Raw genomic sequence first — 23,596 nt, forward strand, 5'->3', positions numbered from 1 at the left:
AGGAGTAAAAACCTTACTGTACAAAATTTAAAAAATTTTAAAAAATGCAGCCGCCAGGGGGCGCGCGGGCGCCGCCACCTCAGATCGCCGCGGTTGGCTCGCGGCCGGAGGTCCAAGCCCTGGGGGCTGTCACCGCTGCCCTCGCGTGGCAGCCAGGCCGGAAGCTTTGGCAGCGTTGGTGCTTCACTCTGAGCTTTTTTCTCTCCTGCGAATTTCTGTTTTTAAGCTGTTCCCATCGCTCCTTTCTCTGCCATTCGAGAACAGAGGTTTGCTTTTTTAATTTTTTTAAAAATTTTTTCTAGTTGTTTGTTGATAGACCTTTATTTTATTTATTTATACACGCTGCTGAGAATCGAACCCAGTGCCTCCCACATGCCAGGCAAGTGCGCCACCGCTGAGCCCCAGCCACAGCCCTTGAGAACAGTTTTAGAGGCTGTCCTGTGTCTGCTGTCAGAGCGTGGAAGAAGGGCAGACCCCAGGCCCTGCTCAACCTTCATCTGCAGCCTGAGAGTACACTCCTGGCTGCTGACCTCCGCAGATAGCTTTTTTTTTTGATGGGGGCACAAATATACTCGACATAAGCAATTCAGTGGCATTGATTACTTTTACAATGTCACACAACCATCTCAACATTCACCTCCCAAACTTTTGCATCACCAGAAACTGAAACTCTGACTCTGTTAAATAACAACTCCTCTTCTCCTCCCTCCCTCCAGCTCCGAGGATAAGGTCTATTCTACTTTCTGCCTTTCTACATTTGACTATTCTGGGTATATCATAGCCATAGCAACAGAATCATACAATATCTGTCCTTTTGTGCCTGGCTTCTTTCACTTAGCATACATTTTCAAGGACATGTTGCAGCATGTGCCAAAATTTCCTTCCTTCTTAAGGCGGAATATTATTCCATTGTAAGCAGAGACCACTTTTTTTTTTTTTTTTTTAACCATTGTATATAGATGGACATTTTGGTTACATTGAATAATGCTGCTACAAATCCCTGCCTTTAACTCCTTTAAGTGCTTGCCTAAAGAAGTGGAATTTCTGGATCATATGGCAATTCTGTATTTAATTTTTGAGCACCTGCTATAGCAACTGCATCATTATTTTAATAATTAAAAATATGCCAATATATATATATATATATATATATATATATATATTTTTTTTTTTTTTTTTTTTTTTTTTTTTTTGTCTGTAAGACTTGAAATTTGAAGTCAGAGCACACCTCTGTTCCATTGCCCGGCTGAGTTTCCCCAGGAGGAAAAATGACTTCTTTAAGGTCATTACTAATTAGTGACAAAACCAGTCCTAGATGGCAGGTCTCTTGTCTCTAAAACTTAGGAAAGGAAAAATTTGGCACCTGCTTCCCTGGAGGGGAATTAAAATTAATGTGGCTGTTATCTTATTCATCCTTTCAACAAGGTGTTATTGACTTCCCAGTGAGTGAAGGGCCATGTCCTGCATACCCTGGTTTGGGCTGTTTAATGAGCCCAGGTTGCTGGGATGAAGTCTAGTGGAAGTTGATGAACTTATTTGCTCTTAATAGCAATGCAGCAAATGCCTTGGTGCCTGCTAAAGTTTCCAAGGGACATGCACACATTGAAAACATCTTTCACTCTTTGAGCAGGTGGATTCCATTAATTCTACAAACAACTGAAGGTAATCTGTTTGCAGAATCATTGGTTTAAAACCAAATCCACATTTCTTTGCATGTGTTGTTTATGCCCTTCAGACTAATAATAGGAGATGTGTGTGCATGTGTGTGCATGTAAATGCATGTGCTTAGAATATATCTTTTACATGCACACAACAAAGATAGAAGCTGTTACTCAATTTTATGAAATGAAAATATGATGAAGAATGTTTAGAAAAAAATATAGATAGATAAATAGATAGATAGATAGTCAGGAGGAGGCTCAGACTGTGGTAAAGAGATTTTGGATCCCAAAATCTAAAGCACAGTTGGAATAGTGGACATGCTTTATACAAAGGTGGCAGCAGCTTCTAACCAGACCCCAGCTCCAGCTTTAGCCCCCAACCTGTTCCATTTATCCTCCAGCCAGTTCCATTTAGCAGCGCCCCCCCCCCAAGTCTTTTCCAGAGGCCTTTAAAAAAATTTTTTTAGCTTTACTTTTTTTTATTAATTTTTTTTAGTTGTAGTTGAACACAATACCTTTATTTATTTATTCATATGTCATGCTGAGGATTGAACCCAGGGCCTCGAATCTGCTAGGCGAGTGCTCTACCTCTGACCCACAACCTCCACAGACTTTTTATATGCAGACCAGACAAAGAAGACACAGTGTCAATAGGTTATATCAGTGGGCACATGTTTACAAGCAAATATTTATGACCTCAAGGTAGATATGCTGAATCAGAGTGTTTATGACCTTGACTACACACTAAAAATATAGCCCACTAGAAGTTTTGGTGAGGGAGCCTAACTACAGCCATTTTGGGCCTTCCCTACAGTTGTCAAATACAAAGTTTAGTAACAGGAAACTAAGACTTATGATTTTATATTTTTTAGCTCTAATGGCAGCCTCTCAGAGAGTCAAGGGATGTTTGACTCAGACCAGCTTTGTGCACTTTGTGGCAAAGTGGACCTGTAAGCTTTGAGTTAGAGAAGCCAATGAAGAAGATAGGACTCAAAGGCTCCATGCAATTATTTGAATGTTTGTTCTCCAAATTCGTGGGTTGGAGATCTCCTCTCCAATGTAACCCTGTTGAGAGGTGATAGGACCTTCATGAGACAAAGAGATTGCGGTGCACCATCCTCATTAAGGAATTAATGAAGTTCTTGTGAGAGTGGGTGAGTTATGTCAAGAATGGGTTGTTGGGGCTGGGGTTGTAGCTCAGTGGTTGAGTGCTTGCCTCATGTGAGTGAGGCACTGGGTTTGATTCTCAGTGCCGCATAAAATAAATATTTATTTTTTTAAAAAATGGGTTGTTGTAAAGAGAGTTCAGCTTCCTCGGTTGACTCTCTTGCCTTGTGATCTCTCCCTTCATAAAGTGTCCACTTGCTTTCTGATTTTCCACCATGCCTGGACCAGCACATGGCTTCACCAAAAGCCAAACAGATACCAGTGCTATGCACTTAGACTTCCAGAGCTGTGAGCTAAAATAATCCTCTTTCCTTTATAGATGGCCCAACCTTAGATATATTGTTGTAGCAATAGAAAATGGACTAAGGTACCCACCAGCATACAGATGGCTCCTCTGAGCTTCCTTCCTTCCCTCTTGTGACCAAGGGTAGGGGACAGGGAAACTAGAGTGATCCCTTTTTTTCACCGAATATTTCTGAAAGTAGACTGGGGGTATTAATCCAGAGTTTGGTGGGGTTAAATGCATGTAAGCAGGTCAAGTGAGACCTACCAAATGTTTTACTCAGGATCATGGTATGAAAGTCTCTTGGGATTTTCACTCAGATCCCTGAGTTCTAGCTCCCATTTGTATTAGATCAGGGTCACCCGGGGAGACTTTAAGACATAGCAATGCCCAGGCTGGCTCTTTTCCCCCAGAAAGTCCCATTTAACTAGTCTATTGGCCCCTAAACTTCCCAGGTGATTCTTATGTGCATTCTGGGCTGAGAATCACTGCTTTAAAAGGATTTCGAGGGCTGATTCAACCAATTCCTCCATGTTTTGAGCCCTATGTGGTGGTAACTATGAAATTAGGTCCTCTCCTCCAAGTCTTTAAAAAGAATATATCTATTTATTTGAAAACCTCTATGTGATCTCCTTTTATTTATAGAAACTAATTTATAGCTTCATTTTTCTTCCCCTGGAAGGTCCTGTACTTTCTTCCTTGTGGTTGAGTCGTAACATTTGCAGCTGGTATGGCCCTGAATGCACATGGAATTACTTAGTGTTTTTTTTTTTCTTCTTTTCTGCTTTGGACTCAGATTTATTTGCTTGATTGTTTTCATATGGGCGATGACATCATTTGTTTTTATTTCTATTTCTGAGGGTGAAGGTATTTGCTCCTAATGCTGAGCAGATGCACATCATTAATCACTTGAAAGAGAGCCCAGCAAAAGAGAAGAAAAATGTGGGTGAGGAAAGTGCCAGGAGAGCCCATGGGACCTTCAAGATTTGGCAGACATGAACTTCAGTGAGCTCGATGCTGTCATTTTACTGGTAAGTTAGCTGAAAGCTGTGAGACCAACTGTTCATTTTAATTAATTCTCACTGATATTAAAATTGTCTTCCTCGCCAGTGCTGCCAGCTACTATTTTGATCATCTGTGCAAGGCTTTGGGTCTGTGGTTCTCAAACTTCACTGCATATGAGAACCACTTGGGAGGCTTTTAAAAACTAATGCTGGGCTTTACATCTGAATCAGTTCAATCAGACTCGCTTGGGGCAGAAACCAAAGCTAGTATTTTTCGTGTGCCCCAAGTGATTCCTCAGTGCTCCAGCTAGAGTAACCGCTGCTTACTCAACTTGGCTGCATCTGATGGAGTCCAAAGCCATCAATGCCTGTGTCCCACCTCTTGCAATTGTGTTTTTGTTGGTTTGGCTGATGGCTGGAATTTTTTAGATTTGCAGATGATTCTCACATGCAGACAAATTTAGGAAGCACTCCTCTGTACCATTGCTTCTCAAGGGACACATGAGTCATAGGCAGATCTTGTTACAAGGCAGGTGGTGACAAGTGGCAGTGGCATGCAGTCCAGACTTTGAGGCCTCAAGGCTTTTTGGAAATCACAGTGGAAGGTTTGCCTATTTCTGGACCTTTTCAGTGCACTTTTAGAATAGTCACATCTTCAAATTAAAGATTGATTCATAAGTGTTTCGGATATTTCCTTGACTTTTTATTATTTAATTCTCTTCAGAAGGAATTGTATATGTTTGGTTTTTTTCAAAGCAAAGTCAATTTTATTTCAAGAGTTGCTATATTTTTGAAATTTTGGGAAACAACTTGGAGGTGTCTCATGCTGATAACTGGGAACTGTTATTTAGTCCAGGAATGAGTTGCTTATTGATATTTGTATGTATCTACTGAAATAGGTTTCTTACTGTTATTTTACATACATAGTTATTATAGTTTGAATGCGACGTGACTCCCAAAGACTCATGCGTTAAAGGCTTGGTCCCCAAAGCATCAATTTTCAGAGATGGGCTTTTAGGAAATGATTAGATTGAGAGTTCTAACCTCATTAGTGGATTAATCCATTTGATGGATTCATGGTTTAAATGGACTATTGAGAAGTGATGGAAACTGTGGGAGGTAGAGTGTAGTTGGAGTAAGGTAGGGTGTGTCCTGAAAGGTCCCTTGCTGCTTCCTCTCTGGCTCTCTCTCCGCTCCCTTGCTGCCCCGTGCTGAGCACTTTCTTCCACCATGCCCTTGTACCAATGATGTTCTGCCTCACCTCAGGCCCCAGTAGATCTGGTCCACCAGGTACAGAAACTATGAGCTCCAAATAAATCTTTTCTTCTATAAGTTTTTGATGGGCATTTGTCACAGCAATGAAAAACTGACCAACCCAATAGTATTTTAAATTCTTAGGGCTGTGTAGCAAACACCATCAAAACTAAGTGAGTTGGCCAGGCATGGTGGTGCATACCTGTAATCCCAGCAGCTTGGGAGGCTAAGACAGGAGGATTTCAAGCTCAAAGCCAGCCTCAGCAAAAGCGAGGCACTAAGAAACTCAGTGAGACCCTGCCTCTAAATAAAATACAAAATAGGGCTGGGGATGTGGCTCAGTAGTTGAGTATTCCTGAGTTCAATTCCTGGTATCCCCCTCGCCCCAAATTAACCCATAGTTAACCCATAGTTCATTTCCTTGGTTCTGTGACTTGGCCAGCTGGGCTTAGTTGGACTTTGCATGGGCTTTGATGCAGCTGCAGTTATTGGAAGGCTTGACCAAGCTGGTTATCCACAGTGGTGTTTTCAGTTCTGTGGCTGGGCTGGATTTCAAGTCATGCATTCATTATTCCATGGGGCAGTCTTGGGTTTTGTACAACCAAGAGATCTGTGTGGGCTCCTTACACGAGAGCCAGCATTCCCCAGAATAAGCATAAGATAAACATTGGCACATTAAAATTTTGGTGGGTTTATTTGGGCAGACATTTATATATGAATTGGGCAGTACCAGTGCACAAGCAATTCAGAACTCCCCCTCAGGGTCAAAAGAAGAAAACTTTTGTAAGGTGTTCTTGGAAGCAAGACAAATAAAATATTTGATTGATTAAAGTGGGAAGTTCCTGGTTGGAGGTTAGTTGGTAGTCTCTGATTGGTCAAACTTCAGTTTCATTTTTGTAGGCTATTACCATTACTCTGAGCTGGTTTTCTGCTTGCTGATATAGGAGCCCAAGGTGCTGGGATATCTCAGCCTGATGGCCTTCTAGTTGATTATTTTAACACAAGAGACCCAGGCTGGCTTTCTTTCTTCTTCTTCTTTTTTGTCTTCTGCTTCTTCTTCCTCTTCCTCTTCTCCTTCTCCTCCTCCCTTTTCTTCTTCCTCTCTTCCTCTTCTTCTCCTCCTTCTTCTTTTCCTCCTCCTTCTTCTACATCATTTTATTTTAAGGCTTTAGGATCAAGGGAGATAGCATGAGTAAATCCACTCTTGTCTTCTCCTTTGTACATTGCCTATAAATACCTCGTTTCTCAAATTCTCAAATGTTCTTTGGGCCAGATTTAACATCTAATTCATTAATTAATATGATTGATATATTCATTTTGGATTTTCCCAAGGGTCCTGATTTTATTGCTTTGGAAATTATACTTCCATAAAAGTTAAGAGTTTCATAGATTTAATTGGGAGACAGATTGGGGTTTTATTCAAGAGTAAGAAATTTGTTGGAATAAATGAGTACTTAGAAAAAGAAAGAACTTTGGCCTTAGGGTAAAAGAAGAAGTTTGAAAGAGTTAAAATGAGGAAAGCTGATGACTTGCACTTTCCTCTTATAAAGTACACACAAAGGGAGATTCATTTTATTTGTGTTGCTGATATTTAAGAATTTACTCTTTTCTTTCACTGCACATAGGATTGCCTAGAAAGAGCTTGGTAAAGATTGTTGCCTCTAACATCTGATGTTAAAATTAACGTTTTCACACCTAAGACAGTATTACTCATAAATCAATCTTAAAAAGTACTGCTATTTTAAAATTCTTTTGTTCCATTTTAAAATTCTTTTGTTCTATTTTGAAATTCTTTTGTGCTATTTTAAAATTCTTTTGTTTTTAGGAAGTAAAAAGTTACCTTACATGTTTTTTTTTTTTTTTAAGAGAGAGTGAGAGAGGAGAGAGAGAAAGAGAGAATTTTTAATATTTATTTTTTAGTTATCGGCAGACACAACATCTTTGTTTGTATGTGGTGCTGAGGATCGAACCCAGGCCGCACGCATGCCAGGCGAGCGCGCTACCGCTTGAGCCACATCCCCAGCCCAACCTTACATGTTTAACAATAGTTTTGCTTGGTATCAGACTTGAAATATTTAGCAAAAATTTATGTCATGATGGGTATCCCAACTTGTGTCTTCAGAATTTAATATTGCTGATATATATGTATATTTTTGTTATTATGAGGTTAAAATAAGCCCTTTACATCTGTAAAGTCCCATGCTGCCAGGGATCCATTGAAACTATACAAATCCCTCATGACTGGGCCTGTGTTTTAATATTTGTCACCAACTTTTTACAAAAAGATATCTGATTAACTTTGATAATTATTGTTATCCTGGCTTATAAAGACAAAGTAAATGAATTAATTTAAAGTCATTTTTAACTCTAGAATACTTTAAAAAAAAAGAAATGCTGTTTTTATATTTTAATTGTGTGTTCCTGCTCACATGCACACTCATTCTTTTGTTACTGTAGTTGCACATTCATGCAGTGGTGTGATAATTGATATAGGTAGATGTGTAACTATTGAATCTTAGACCCCTGTTCTCAGTGTCAGATGGTTCATATGTTCTTGTCAGCTGCCTTCATTAACCTGGACTCTCTGTCTTTGCAGGTGGTCTTGCAGTGACCCCAGGTGCCCTGGATGGGAAGGACTGCCTTGTCAACAGTTCTGTGAAGGACCCTTCCTGCTTTGCCCTCTGCTGGAAGGCCCAGCAGCTGCTGCTGTGTTTCCCCTGGATGGCAGCCAAAGCCTTCCTGCTTGTGGATTCTAGTACATCAGGGTGACAATCCATGGGGACAAAGAGGAAGCAGAAGATGGAAAGTTCCCGGCCAGGTAAACAGTGCTTCCTCTTTTCCTTCCTCCTGATGAGCATTAATGTGACTGCAGTTCTGATAGCTTGACAAATTATCTTTAGTTATGTGGCTGTAGTATTTGGTTAATTGGCTTCAGGTTGCAGGTGGGGGTAGCAAGGACTATGGTTTAAGGTGATGAGACCAGAGGGCTTTGAATCATGTGGAAGACTTATTCTTTCAAAATACATTGATTTGCTTTGTAAGGAAAAAATTCTACATATTAGTTCTCTTTTATTATATCCTTCAGCTGTGTGGATTAAATTGCTTTGTTTCCTATTGATCCTAGTAAATTTGGCCTTCATTTTTCTTACTAATTGGATATTTAAATGAATTCTCTTGGAACAGATCTCTTATGTGTCTGTGAGCTTCGGTTCTGAATATTGCAGTGTTGAGAGTCCACTGGGAACTGATGGTGTTAACCCTTGTCACAGTCATGGTTTCAGGTCCCTAAGAACATTTTCTCCCGCTCAGTTAGGTTTTCTCATCCCATAGGTTTGCTGCTGATGACAGCGATGCTGCGGTACAGAATCCTAGATGTGACATGGATGTGAGTGAGCCCACAGGGATGCAACCAACAGAATGCCACCAACATTTGATTTTGTGGCATAGCCCCTTGGCTTATTTCTGCTGGGGCAGGAAAAATGATGGGGGGTTGTTTTATGGTGCATTAGAAAAGTGGTGCTTCAGCTATGATATTTAGAGGAATTTGCCCAAGTAAAAATACTATAGCTCCAACTAAATGAATTACTTTACCATTTGATTGTGGGTACTTCAAATGTGATTTTTTTTCCCCTTATACAAGGGATTGAACCCAGGGGCACTAAACCACTGAGCCAGCTCCCACCTCTTTCTTTCTTTATTTCTTTCTTTTTTTCTTTTTCTTTTTCTTTTTCTTTTTTTTTTTTTTTTTTGAGACAGGTTCTTGCTAAGTTGCTCAGAACCTCACTAAGTTGTTGAGGCTGGCTTTGAACTTGTGATCTTCCTGCCTCAGCCTCCCAAGTTGCTGGGATTACAAGTGTGCTCAAATGTGATCTTGACTCACAAAAACCATCATTAAATTATTCAGCACAGGCACTGGGGCTGTAGCTCAGTGGCAGAGCACTTGCCTAGCACCTGTGAGGCTCTGAGTTTGATCCTCAGCAGCATCACACAAAAAGATAAATGAATGAAATAAAAGAGCAAAAAAACCTTTTTTTAAAAAATTATCATGGTTTCTATGTAAGCATATTTTTATTTTGATTTTCAGGATTCCCCACCCCCACCCCATGGTGTGGGGATTGATCCCAAATCCTTACACATGGTAGGCAAACACAGTACCACTGAGCAACATCCCCAGCCTTTTTATTTTGTAACTGTTTTTTTTTTTTTTTTTAATTTTATCTTGAGATTTTTCTAAGTTGCTGAGGCTGGCCTAGAACTTGTGATCATCCTGGGATTACAGGTGTGTGCCACCGCGCCTGGAGATTTTCCAGTCTTTAAAGTCAGAAGCAACACTCTCATGCCATGTTTCAAACAGATGGACCTTGGGCTGTTCTAAAGTTTCTCCTGAATCTTCAGGCTGGTTCCTTTCATAGGCACCAACTATAACTGTGTGGGTTGATGTGTTTTTAATAATAACCGTGACAAAAAGCAGGGAGAATTTAAGTGAAATGGTGATCTTTGAATATCAATTTCTCCATTTGCAACTGAACTTATTTTATTTTCTATTCATGATTTGGATAAAGCCATGTCACTTTAAAAAAGTTACTATGCATATCATACCTTTTGGATATGCTATACGTCTGTAAACTGCTGGACACCCAGGTATTAGCAGGAATCAGAGTAGTTACCTGTAAAACACTCATCTGCTTTGAATATCTTTTGAATTATTGCTTTCTGTGCACTAATCCTGTGCTATTTTCTTTCCTTTTTCCTTTTTTTCATAGGGTTGGAGAAGAGAGGATAAGTGAAGCAATTTCTGAGTGATTAAACAACAACAGCAACAACAACCCCTCAAACTACACTATTTCAGGTGAATGTCGTGGTGAGAAGGGACTGCACGCACACATACATACCTGAACGTGACCGCAGAGCTCTGCTGGAGAGAAAAGTGGTGCATCTTGTTGAGACTTTTGTCCCTCTTGGGTTCCCTCTAGCTTCGCTTTGTGCAGGCAGGTCCTGCTAGCATTGACAAGGATGCTATAATAGTGCCACACGCCCTTTGTAGTCCCAGGAAGCTATTTAAATACATGAAGGGAAGGGTCACATGCTTTGGATTCTCCTGGCCCCTGAACCCAACTCAGCTTCTAGAAGCTACCCTTCCTACCATGGCAGAGATGCAGGAATCATGGCACAGAAGACTTTCCTCTTTACTTATTGTCTGTCTATTCCACACTAGACTGTAAATTCACAGGAGCAGGGGGTTTTGCCTGTTTTATTTATGGCTCCATCGCCCCACCAAGCACATCCCCTGGTGTATATGAAGCCCTCAGCACAAGGATTTGAATTGAATGAAAGCCCAGCGTCCCCTGTAGTTTCTCTACACAGGCTTAAAATGGTCCCTGGGGTTTATTATAGGGCATTTATCTGACTGTGATCTCTCTTTTTTAGTTTCAAGTGAAGTTGCTCTAAAATATAATTTACAGAAATTCCTTTAAAACTCACATATTCTCATTGTAAGTGACTGGGTTGAAATCCTTGCACTCTTTGGTCTGTGACAACTTTAAGTGGATTGGGCCATCAGGTCTAACTTCCTCCCCATCAGGTGGTACAACACAAGCTCACGGAGCAGGTGCAGTGGTATGGTGGCAAGTCCCTGTGTGAAGAAGTCCAAGTTTGGGTAACACTTATGTACCCTACAAAATCACACAAACAGGAAATGGAGAGTTTTGGGGATGAGAAAATCTGTGCAAAATAGGTAACATGGAGGCTTGAAGCTGCTGTAGCAGTAGGGCAGCTTACAAGCATCTGGGAACTAGCTCTTGACTCACCCCTGACTGATAAGAGTGGCTCCCTGCAAATTGATTTATGCTGGACGGCTGCTTTCCTTCTTTGAGTTTAGAATTCAGATCATTGCTCGGCAGAGGGCGCCTGCTTTAACCAGCCACTAGTTAAAACTTTGAGGGCTGAGTCTCTCCTACAGTAGAAACATTGCGTGCACATGAATTTTTCATCACTGAAAAAAGGAGTACATTCAGCGTGACCCCCCAGGGAGAGAGTGAAGCTGGTGCATGAATTTCTCTCTGTCTTTTTCTCTTGCTGTTTCTGTCGTGCATCATTACACTGTAATAAGCCAAAGCCACAAGGACACTACATCCCGTATCCTTCCAGTGAATCACCAAAGGTGCATGTGGTCCTGGGGATCCCCCAAACACACACTGTAGCCAGCACTGGGGCTCCTGAAAGTGTGTCTGGTTTCAGGCAGTTTGACTCAGGACCCCAGATGTGTGCTGAAGATGCAGAAATGCAAGGAGGGATTCTGCAATGAACTGGAGCCTTTGTGCCCATCTAGGGTGAGCTTCTCACTAGTGGTCTGGTTTGATCCTTGTGGAGGGGTGGCTGGCCTGCACAGAAAGTCTATGACACTAAAAGTGAGCTGAGTAGCATCCTTGGTTGCTTTCCTCAAAGAACTGGAAGGGAAAACTTTAGCATTTTCCATAATGCCTTGACTTGATATTTGTTGAGCCCACATTTCCAGCTTTCTTGGGGCAGAGGAGATCACATGCAGGGCTTGCTCTTCAAGCTCATGCAAGGAAGGGACAAAAGGGCTCAGCTTTAAACTACCATTCCAACGTAAGGTCTACTAGCACTTTTTCTAAAAAGTATCTTACTTTTGACTCTCGCAGAAGGGAACCATCTAGGAAGGAACTTGGAGAGTCAGTCTTTCTCCACTTCCTGTTTGACTCTGGTGTGGGGGTAGGATGTGAGTGAAGGGCACACAGGCCTGCCAGTGAAGAGGAACCTTAAGCTCTCTCCACAGACCACCCCTCCCCCATTTACTCTGCCTTCAAGTAACTCAGTAGACGCACAGGCGAAAGCCAAGGTCGCCCTGCTGCTCTTTCCCCGCTCAGGAGACAATGGCTTCCCCACCATCTACTGTTTGTCTGATGAATCTGTCAGGGTTTATCTGAGGATATTATTAAATGTTGTCTCTAGAAATTTCTGAAGCATACTGATAAAGGACAATAATTAAAATTTTGCCCCAAGATCACAATAGAAATGACTTTATCTATATCCCCTTTGATCAGCTGTATTCAAATTCATCAGCTATATAACATGTTCTGTGGAAGAGCACCATCCAAGTGATATAAATCCAACAATGGAAATACTGCACTTTCCAAAGTACTACAGTCCTTAATATATAATAATTTTGTTATTGGTTAGTTCTAAATATTTTATAATTTTCATTATAATTTCTTCTGTGACCCAAGAATTAGAAAAAAAATTTCTTGCCAGGCATGGTGATGCATGCCTATAATTCTAGTGGCTCTGGAGGCGGAGGCAGGCGGATTGCAAGTTCAAGGTCAGCAACTTAGTGAGGCTGTAAAGCAATCTAGTGAGAACCTGTCTCAAAATTAAAAAAAAAAAAAAAAAAAAAAGGGCTGAGGATATGACTCTATGGTTAAGCATCTGTGGGTTCAATCCCTGGCGTACACACACACACACACACACACACACACACACAAAAGAAAGAAAAGAAAAGAAACAAAGAAAAAGTTTTCTTTACTTAAAAACATTTTGAGCTTTCCTAATTATCTCTTTTTATATTAATCTTTAACATAATTGCATCATAATTAGAGAATATAATATGTATGATCCAATTCTTTGCAAAGTTGTTGAGACTTGCTTTATGGCAAGTGTGTGGTACATTTTTGTATATATTCTGTGAAAATTTTAAAAGATCGTGAATTCTCTAATTTTGGGGTTCAGAATTCCTATTGTATAAATGTAAATGTATGTTGTTATATTTAAATATTGCCATCTATTTTTGGTTTCCTTGAAATGTCAATTACTGACAGAAATGTTAGAAATAATACAACTGTAGATGTATCTACTTCTCTGTAGTTCAGAATTATTTTAGTAATTATTTCATTTTAGAATTGTTATTAATCTAAAATAAATATTTTAAAATCATTTTATTTTGTAGGCATCCTCTTTATTCCTAGTCACACTTTTTGTTTGAATTCTATTGCATGGACTATTAACATTTATTCCAGCTTTCTTTTGTTAATATACTATCCATATTTCTCCCATATTTCTGCTTTTAAACTTTCTGTATTAGAAGATGCCTTATGATGTCACTCAAAGAAGGAATGATACATTTTTTAATGGTAAAATAGGCTTGATCAAAAAATTTAAAAAAATATTTATTCTTAAGTTTTAGGTGGACACACAATATCTTTATTTTACATTTATGTGGTGCTAAGGATAGAACCCAGTGTGTTGTGCATGCTAGGCGAGCATTCTACCACTGAGCCACAACCCCAGCCCCAGATCAAAATTTGAAATTTATCAAGGTATGCCATTAAAAAAAAAAGAAGGGGAAACAAAGACAGGACACAGAGTGGGAGTAGATATTCATGAAACACATATCTTCTAAATGACTTATACTAGGATATATAATAAACTTTTCCAACTCAACCATAAGATAGCCAATTAAAAGAACTGGCAAAAAATAGGCAAGAAGGAGTCATTAGAGAAATGCAAATTAAAGCCATAGTGAGATATCATTAGACACTGACTAGAATGGCCAAAATTATAAAGGGTTGGTGAGAGTGAAGTGAAACTAGGACACTTATCTATTGCTGGCATGCTGTGACCTGTGTGGTGGTTAATTTAGAAACTGGACAAGGGGCAATGGGGGATTAGAAAAGACAGACAGACACACAGGAGAGAAAAAGCTGGGACTAGGTGGGATATTACACCCTGATGGTTATGCAATGAACCAGAGCTAGCTCAGCACGTTTATAATACAGATTTTAATATCAAAAGGATTCTCTATGAGAAAGTTTCTTCAAGGCACAAAGAACCACAGTCAAAGACTAGAGGTCCAAAATTATAATTCTCAGCTTGCGCTCATAATTCTCTGCCTCTGGCAGCTTGTGTCTGAACTTAGGTTAAGACTGATAGCTCTGTGGCAGGCTCAGAATCTCCTTTTGAGCAGGTCATCACCATAGCAACTGGGCACTCTCAACTGGCTCCTTTGTACCAAGAGTTCCCATCACAAGTGTGTTCTTGTCACAGGACAGTCAAAGGCCATAATTCAAATCACTGCTCCCAACACTGGCAAATATATAACATAATAGGGATACTCTACACACTGCTCTCTATAAAATTAAACATATATTTACCAAATAACCCAGCATTCCCATTCCTAGCTATCTACCCAAGAGAAATGGAAAAATGTTCACATGAAGATCTGTATGTGAATAGTCATAGAGACACACTACTCAACAGCTGGTGGCTATCCAGCTATCAACTAGTGAATGAGTAAAGAAAATGTGGTATATGCATGAAATGGAATGCTACCCAGAGATGAAAATGAATAAAATACTGATACATATGTGGAATAATTTCAAAACCTTTATGCTAAGTGAAAGAAGCCAGATATCAATATCACAACAGACACTACAGAAATACAGAGGATAATTAGAAATTATTTTGAAAACTTTACTCCAATAAAAATAGAAGATATTGAAGGCATTGACAAATTTCTTAAGTCACATGATTTGCCCAAATTGAATCAGGATGATATACACAATTTAAACAGACCAATATCAAGTGATGAAATAGGACACCATCAGAAGCCTACCAACCAAGAAAAGCCCAGGACCAGATGGATACACAGTCGAGTTCTACAAGACCTCTAAGAAGAACTAATACCAATACTCTTCAATTTATTTCAGGAAATAGAAAAAGAGGGAGCACTTCCAAACTCATTCTATGAGGCCAATATCACTCTGATTCCAAAACCAGGCAAAGACATTCAAAGAAAGAAAACTTCAGACCAATATCTCTAATGAACATAGATGCAAAAATTCTCAATAAAATTTTGGCAACTGAATACAGAAACATATCAAAAAGATCATGCACCATGATCAAGTGGGATTTATCCAAGGATTCAAGGTTGGTTCAACATACAGAAATCAATAGATGTAATTTATCACATCAATATACTCAAAGATAAGATTCATATGATTGATTATCTCAATAGATGCAGAAAAAGCATTTGACAAAATACAGCACTCCTTCATGTTCAAAACACTAGAAAAATTAGGGATAACAGGAACATATATAACATCATAAAAGCTACCTACGCTAAGCCCCAGAGAAAAACATCATTCTAAATGGAGAAAAATTGAAGGCATTCCCTCTAAAAACTGGAACAAGACAGGGATGCCCTCTTTCACCAGTTCTATTTAATATAGTTCTTGAAATACTGGCCAGAGCAATTAGATGAAAGAAATTAAAGGGATACACATAGGAAAAGAAGAACTCAAATTGGCACTATTTGCTGAGGATATGATTCTATACATAGAAGATCCTAAAATTCCACCAGAAAACTTCTAGAACTAATAAATCAATTCAGTAGAAGGATATAAAATCAACACCCATAAATCAAAGGCATTTCTGTATATCAGTGACAAATCCTCAGAAAGGGAAACAAGGAAATCTACCCCATTTACAATAGCCTCAAAAACAAACAAACAAACAAACAAAAAACCAACCACCAAACAAAAAAACCTTTGGAATCAACTTAATGAAAGAGGTGAAAGATCTATATAACGAAAATTACAGAACCTTAAAGAAAGAAGTCAAAGAAGACCTTAGAAGATGGAAAGATCTACCTTGCTCTTGGATAGGCAGAATTAATATTATCAAAATGACCACACTTCCAAAAGCACTATACATATTTAATGCAATTCAGATCAAATTTCCAAAATTTTAAAATTATATTCCTCATAGAAATAGAAAAGCAGTCATGAAATTCATCTGGAAAAATAAGAGACCCAGAATAGCTAAAGCAATCCTTAGCAGGAAGAGTGAAGCAGGTGACATCATTATACCAGAACTTAAACTATACTACAGGGCAATAGTAACAAAAATAGCATGGTATTGGCACCAAAGCAGACTGATAGACCAATGGTACAGAATAGAGGACATAGAGACTAACCCACAAAACTACAATTATCTTATATTAGACAAAGGGGCCAAAAACATGCATTGGAGAAAAGATAGCGTCTTCAACAAATGGTGCTGGGAAACTGGAAATCCATATGCAACAAAATGAAATTAAACCCCTATCTCTCACCATGCACAAAACTAAACTCAAAATGGATCAAGAACCCAGGAATTAAACCATAAACATTGAGTCTAATAGAAGAAAAAATAGGTCCTAATCTTCATCATGTTGGATTAGGTCCCAACTTCCTTAATAAGACTCCAATAGTGCAAGAATTAAGATCAGGAATTAATAAATGGGATGGATTCAAACTAAACAGTTTTTTCTCAGTGAAAGAAACAATCTGTGAGGTGAACAGAGAGCCTTCATCTTGGGAGCAAATTTTTACTCCTCACACATCAGATAGAGACTAATTTCTAGGGTATATAAAGAACTCAAAAAGTTAAACACCAAAAAAAAAAAAAAAAAAAAAAAAGAAAAGAAAAAAAGTAACACAATCAATAAATGGGCCAAGGACCTCAGCAGACACTTCTCAGAAGAGGATATACACTGGGTTCTATCCTTAGCACCACATACAAAAATAAATAAAATAAAGGCATGCTGTCCATCTACAACTACAAAAAAAAAAAATTAAAAAAAGAAATTTCAACATGCACACTTATCAACCAATAGTTAGAGTGAAGAGCTTTGCCCTTTTTTTTGGTAAATAACACCAGAAATTTAGCACACGTTATGTATGATTGCTAATGTTGCATTATTTTAGTTCCATGTGACAATTAACTGTATGAAATAACAATGATTATTTCATTCATAATGTATGATATATAATATATAATGTATGAAATAATATTATATATATTATATGACATATATATTATATCATTCATTATATATTACATTATATTATATATATTAATAGTTAATATATAATTACCTGCACATCTGACTTCTCCCCTTTTTATTCTTTCTTGCTTCTCTGACTTATTAGTGACATTTTTCTCAAAAACTTTTTGTACTAAAAGGTGGTATGTAGGGCTGGGGATGTGGCTCAAGCGGTAGCGTGCTCACCTGGCATTCGTGCGGCCCGGGGTTCGATCCTCAGCATCACATACAAACAAAGATGTTGTGCCCGCCGATAACTAAAAAATAAATATTAAAATAATATTAAAATTCTCTCTCTCTCTCTCTCTCTCTCTCTCTCTCTCTACCTCTCTCTCTTTAAAAATAAAAAAAAAGGTGGTATGTATTGTAAAGTATATTGTAAAGGTTAAAACCATGATTCTCCAGACTTTTCCAGACTGCTGGAAACAGAAGCCAAGGGCTACTTGGTAACACTCTGAGATACAGAAGCCAAGGGCTACTTGGTAATACCCTCATAGATACATCAAGCAGAGGCAGGATCAAACCAATTGATCCCACAAAACACCCCCTTACACTGTGGAGGGACAGGCAATTCCCATTGTCAGAGAAATCTATGGTGGCACAATAGACCATAGCCCCACCGCTGTGGCGGCAAACAGCATACAGGGTCATCTTTCTCTAAAGCCTGAGGGTTCATTAATTCATAAATAATTGGGGCTGGGGATGTGGCTCAAGTGGTAGCGCGCTCGCCTGGCAAGCTTGCAGCCTGGGTTCGATCCTCAGCACCACATACAAACAAAGATGTTGTGTCTGCCGAAAACCGAAAAATAAATATTGAAAAAAAAAACATTAAAAAAAAAAAAAAAGAGAGAACCTAAGGATTTAAAAAAAAATTCATAAATAATTACTCTGAAAAGATTACAAGCAAATCACAGGTAACTTAATATTCACCCTTTTTTCTTGAATATTTTTTGTCTTAATTAAGGCAATTTGGGTAGTCCTACAAAATTTATAGCACAAGACTCCTTGCAAATATACACGACTTTGCTCCTGGACTCTTTCCACCTTGCTGCGGAGAAGTGCACCACCATGAATTCAGAAAACCGGGCGAGGGGCGATGGGGGGGTTAATTCTAAAAGACAAACAGACCCACATAGAGGGAAAGCTGAGATCAGGTGAGACATTACACCCTGATGGAGATGTAGTGACACAGAGCTAGCTTGGCAAGTTTATTATATAGGTTTTAACATCAAAAGGGCTTTCTGTGAGAAAGTTTCTTCAAAGCGCACAGGTCCAAGGTCAAAGTTCTGTGAAGCCAATTATTCTGATCTTTTTTTGCGCTAATAATTCTCTACCCCATGCAGCTGGTGTCCAAATTCAGGGTCAAGACTGAGTCCCGTGGCAAGCACGGAACCTCCTTTGAAGAGGGCGTCACCATAGCAACTGGGCAGTCTCACCTTTGCACCAAGAATTCCCAGCGGAGGCTCCTCTGTACCCGGAAAATAAGAGACCTTAATTCAAAGCACCGCTTCTGACACCTTGCTTTGTACCTGGGCCGACTGGCCAGCAGACCCCGGTTTATAAAGCAAATCACTGACACCCCCACCCCTGTGCAAAGTTATTTAGATGCTGATGAGCCTTGGGGGACATTGTGAGGCACCCCGATTACATGCTGGATAATTTGGAAGCCTCGGGAGGAGAGGGTCCTTTCAGAAGCGTGGTGAGCGCGGAACAGTCTTCTAGGTCTTCCAGCTGTTCTACTATCTTTATGAGACTTTCCGCTGTGTGGCAGGACAGCGTCTTGGAGGCATTGGCTCTGAACTTTTCCCGTAGGTCCTCCTGGCTCAGTGGTTTCCTCCAGTGCCCGTAGAAGGTATCCGAGCGCCCGGTGAAGGTGGCTCCGCCCTGGAGGGTGACGCTCATCTCACAATACAGTGTGTTGAAGCTTGGCAGGTTGTCCGAAGGGTGCTCCAGCTCCACTTTCCTGAGCAACTCTCTGACCTGCGGCCTACTGATCTGCTGTAGGTGGAACGAAGGGACAGTAATGCCACCATCCAGCAGCATGGCACAGGCCACATACTGGAAGGAATGACGGGCTTCGTGCTCCGTGTCTGGGAAGGGCCTGTTGACGTATGGGACGTCTGGAATCCGGAGCACAATCCTCTCGATGTGGTCAGCAGGAAGCAGGGCTCTATCCGGACGCACAAGGTGCTTTCTCACAGATGCGGCTGCATCTGCCACCCAGTGGGTAGCCAAGTGCGCAGGGAAACGCTTGAAGGCCACGTCCTGCTGGTCCAGCAGCCAAGCATGAGAATCCAGACTTGGAAGGACTTTGGGGGAATAGTTGGTATAGAAGGCGCCAAACCCTGTCTCCAAATCCAAGATCTGTTTGTTTCCTTGGAGACCCATCATTGCCAGAAAAGAGGCTTCTATTCCGTGTCTGGCAGCGTTGCCCATATGAAGGGGCTTGGTCTGAGTGGCAGCATTTGCCATGGGTGCCCCAGCATAAGAAGCAGCAATAGCCAGGGCCTCTCGGCACTCTGTTAGGCTGAGCCCTAAAAACTTGGATGCAGCAGCAGTACTACCCAAAGTTCCCACCACGGAGGGGGGATGGAATCTGAAAAGCAAAACAGAATTGGAGGTTTGAAAATTTCATCCACCAGGGAGCAGTATTTCATAGTGTTCAAGAGCAATAATTGAATCATACTGCCCTAGTTCAAATCTCTGCTCTTCCACTTAATAGTTGTGTGATCTTAGTAAAACTACTAAGTTTCTTGGAGATAAATTAGTGTCCATGCATAAGGCTTGGGAGCTTTTAATGAATTCACATGTTTAGAACACTGCTTAACTTCCGGAAAGTTCTTTATAAATGGTACTATTATTTCCAGAAAGGCAGAAGTTGCTGATTGCTGAAATAACTTTAAGAATTGAGGGCCTTGTAGAAACTGAAAGTTCACTACCTGGTATTCCAATGTATTCCTCTCCTAGCAGGATGGAGCTCATGGCAAAATGAATGTTATTGAACTATATGATTAGCCAATATTTGGCCATTTTTTGATCTATGGGATGAACAGTCAAGGTTAGGATATTCTGAATGCTGTAATTAGTCTGAAGGATCCTTGTGAATATCAGAGTAGATTGTGCTCTGAGGATGAGATCAGGAATACTCAAAGTATCATGAATGCTACTGCGAGTCACCTTGGGATGAGAGGCCCCAATATATTTCATGTTCTTGATTGTTTCATAGGCTCTTTAAATCCAAAGAAAGTTTTCACTAGTACTTCTGAAACCACACTCCTGTATATTGACATGGGGTTTGGTAAGTGACTGGAATTGCCTTATCCACTAGCATTGATGTTAACATCTTCAGCTGAGCTAGCTTCTAAGCCAGAAAGCTCTACAGATATAACCTGGCAGGTGAAGGGGATGTGGCTGCTTGCCCATGGGGCAAATTCTTTCCATACCTCTTTGGTATGTCACTGGCTTCCTTCGAGAAATGCATTAATCGGCCTTGAACTTCAATACCAACGTTGAAAGCCAGCAGCAGGTCGAGGCCAGAAAACTTTGGTCTTTGAGGCAGGGCTTCTGATAAAGCTGTGAGGACAGGAAGAACAGCCCCCGAAGGGTGGGTGGCAGGGTGCCAAGTGTCATCAAAATCCATTGAGTGAATCTGCATAAATAGACAAACAAAACCCTCAAATTTTCCCTGAATTTGTCATCTTTGGGATCAGCAAAGGGTTAATTTAGCAATAACCTTGTTTGCTATAAGATTTTTTTTTTTTAGTCTGATTCCCTGAAATTAAAACCTGAGATTTAGCTGTGATTCTTTTTTCTTCTTCTTTAAAAAAAAAAATACTCATTTTTTTTTTAAGTTGTAGTTGAACACAACATCTTTATTTTGTTGATGTTGTACTGAGGATGGAACCCCAGGGCCTCACACATTTCAGTGGTCTACTGCCGCCGAGCCACAACGCCAGCCTGTAACTGTGATTCTTAATCACATTTCTGGGGCCTGGTTCTTGTTCCTGTGCCCAGAGGAGAGCAGGACCTTGGAGAGCAGCTTGTGAGCCCCAAGGATCTTGCCTCTTGCTAGAGCTACTGGAAAGATTTATATTTCCTTTAAAAACAGATCTTGTCTTTTCTGTGTCCCCCACTCTTTAAACAATTGACACTAAAAGTTTACTATTATCCATTTCATATCAGGCCATATATTTCAGTATCTCTTTGTTATGAAATAATTTCAAATTTTCAGAGAAGTTGTAGGAACAGCCCAAGAACCCTGAAACCTAACTATATTTTACAGTCATTATTTTGCTGTAGGGTTTTCTTCTTTTTCACTCCAGCCTTTTTTTCCTTCCATATATGAAATAATAATAACGAGTAGTTGATTTTTAAATAGATTTTACATCCATTTGATGTGACTGGTGTGTTTCCTTCCTACTGTCAGTTGGGCATTTATTCCTGAACATGTCATTGGGTCTGACTGTTGTATTCTGGATTACTGTCACCATAAATCATAAATACATCTTGGAAATCCCAATATGTTCATGTCTAAATTACATCTTGTAGACTTTCCCTGACACACAGAAAATAAAAAACCACAAAAATCATGTGTCAGACGAGAAGTACTGATTGTTTCAGAAAATATAAACACCATATGAACATTGTTTCTTTCTTAATAAATACCTGTTGAGTGAATGAAAATAGCATTGCTAGATGGAAACTTTTGTCCACAATGGAAAGAATTGAGAAGGAATTATGTTGGGCTTTAAAATTTTTTGCTATACATATTCAAGGTTTAGAGTTGGAATACCTTGAAGGTCTTTTTAAATCTAAATCCTTTCATTTTCTCTACTTCATATTTTTTTTTTTTGATAATCATCCATGTATTGTAAAAATGTGAAAACGGAAATAACTACCTAGGAGAGAGGGCAGGCCACTTCATCTCTCTGAACTTCAATGAGCTCATATGTAAAATAAGAAAGACAATTTCTAAGATATTTTCTGGCTCTAAAATTATGATGATAGTCTAGTATTTGAAAAGACACTGTAAACATCCTTACAGCCACACTGTTAACAAAGGCAGCATATGTGGGCGGGAGCCTGAAGTCTGGCTGACCCCAAACAGTGCTGGAGATATTGGAACTGTAGATCTGGAATAGAAGAACACCAGTCAGTGACACAGATAGAGCACAACACACCAAGTCAGCATTTCAAGAGGGACTCTTTGTGGAGACATTTTGTTCATAGTCCTTATCTGAACCCAGTGATAGACAGAAATTTTTAGTCATTGGAATTCTCTCTACCTTGTAGAAGAATGTGGAACCTTACCCAAAGAAGGGAGAGACAGTATTGCTCAATCCAAGATTGTGATCTGGAAGTGCTTCAGGAAAGTGAGGCTGAATTTATTGTTATTTATTCTTGGGGTAAATACTGGGGATTAACCATCCATGCCAAGTGCATCCTGTGGAGAGTGGCTGCTACATCTGTACATACATGTTCACTCTGCTCAGAGTCCTTGACCAGCCTTCCCACAGACAATCTTAAAGTCTTTGCAAGAATGGATGGTCTGTGGTAGGTGCCTTTGCTTCTAGGATTTTGGGGTTAAAACATACTTTTGGTTGTAATGATAATCTGTGAGAAATTACTAGTGAATGCTTTTACAACAATAACATAGCAAAAGATATGGATGAATTTTTAAAATCAGATAATGAAATAGAATCACAAAACAGTATAGAACAATGATATATACATTGAGCATTATCTATAAAACTAAGTATAGGGGACTGGGACTATAGCTCAGTGGTATAGTGCTGGCCTAGCATGCATGAGGCGCAGGGTTCAGTACTGGGGAGTACTGCAAAACAACAAAACAAACACCACCACCAACAACAAAAAACAAGTAGAGAATGAACAGAACACATGCACACATCTCTCAGTCTATCCCAGAGCAGGCATGCACATATATTTGATTATAGTTTAAACTTTGAGTCTCTTACTTTACTGTATTGGCTGGCTTTGTGAAACACTTCTGTGCTGGTTCCCAGGAACCCAACACCCAGAGTATCCAGAATCATCCTCTTGCTCCTCTGAATAACTCCATCAGTCAGGTGTCCCACTTTTAAGCCGTGGATCAAGGTGGCAAAGTTTTCTGTGACAGACTTCATAGGGAAGAGGGTTAGAACAGCGCTACACTCCATTTTTATTTGCATACTTCTTTTCTACAAGAGACCTTGAGGGGAAGAGTTTTGCTCCACTAGAGAAAACCCAGTTGATAAAATTTAGTTCTATTTCTAAAAAATGATGTGTACCAAGCACTTCTGCTTGAGGCCCAGGGATGTGGAGATGCACAGCCAGGTTCTGTCGT

At 39.8% G+C, this 23,596-nt stretch overlaps 1 protein-coding gene across 1 annotated transcript; it reads right to left on the bottom strand.

The window, feature by feature from the left end:
• Positions 1–18,894: 18,894 nt before the first annotated feature.
• Positions 18,895–23,396, bottom strand: Acod1 (aconitate decarboxylase 1). The gene is made up of 4 exons (XM_076872197.2): positions 23,229–23,396; positions 22,293–22,382; positions 20,694–20,899; positions 18,895–19,846 (listed from the first exon to the last, which is right to left on the bottom strand). The coding sequence occupies exons 1-4, from the start codon at positions 23,394–23,396 to the stop codon at positions 18,895–18,897; spliced, it is 1,416 nt and encodes a 471-aa protein (XP_076728312.2).
• Between the last annotated feature and the right edge of the window lie 200 nt (positions 23,397–23,596).

This window comes from Callospermophilus lateralis, chromosome 12, assembly GCF_048772815.1.
Source record: "Callospermophilus lateralis isolate mCalLat2 chromosome 12, mCalLat2.hap1, whole genome shotgun sequence".
In the NCBI taxonomy this organism is placed as follows: Eukaryota; Metazoa; Chordata; class Mammalia; order Rodentia; family Sciuridae; genus Callospermophilus; species Callospermophilus lateralis.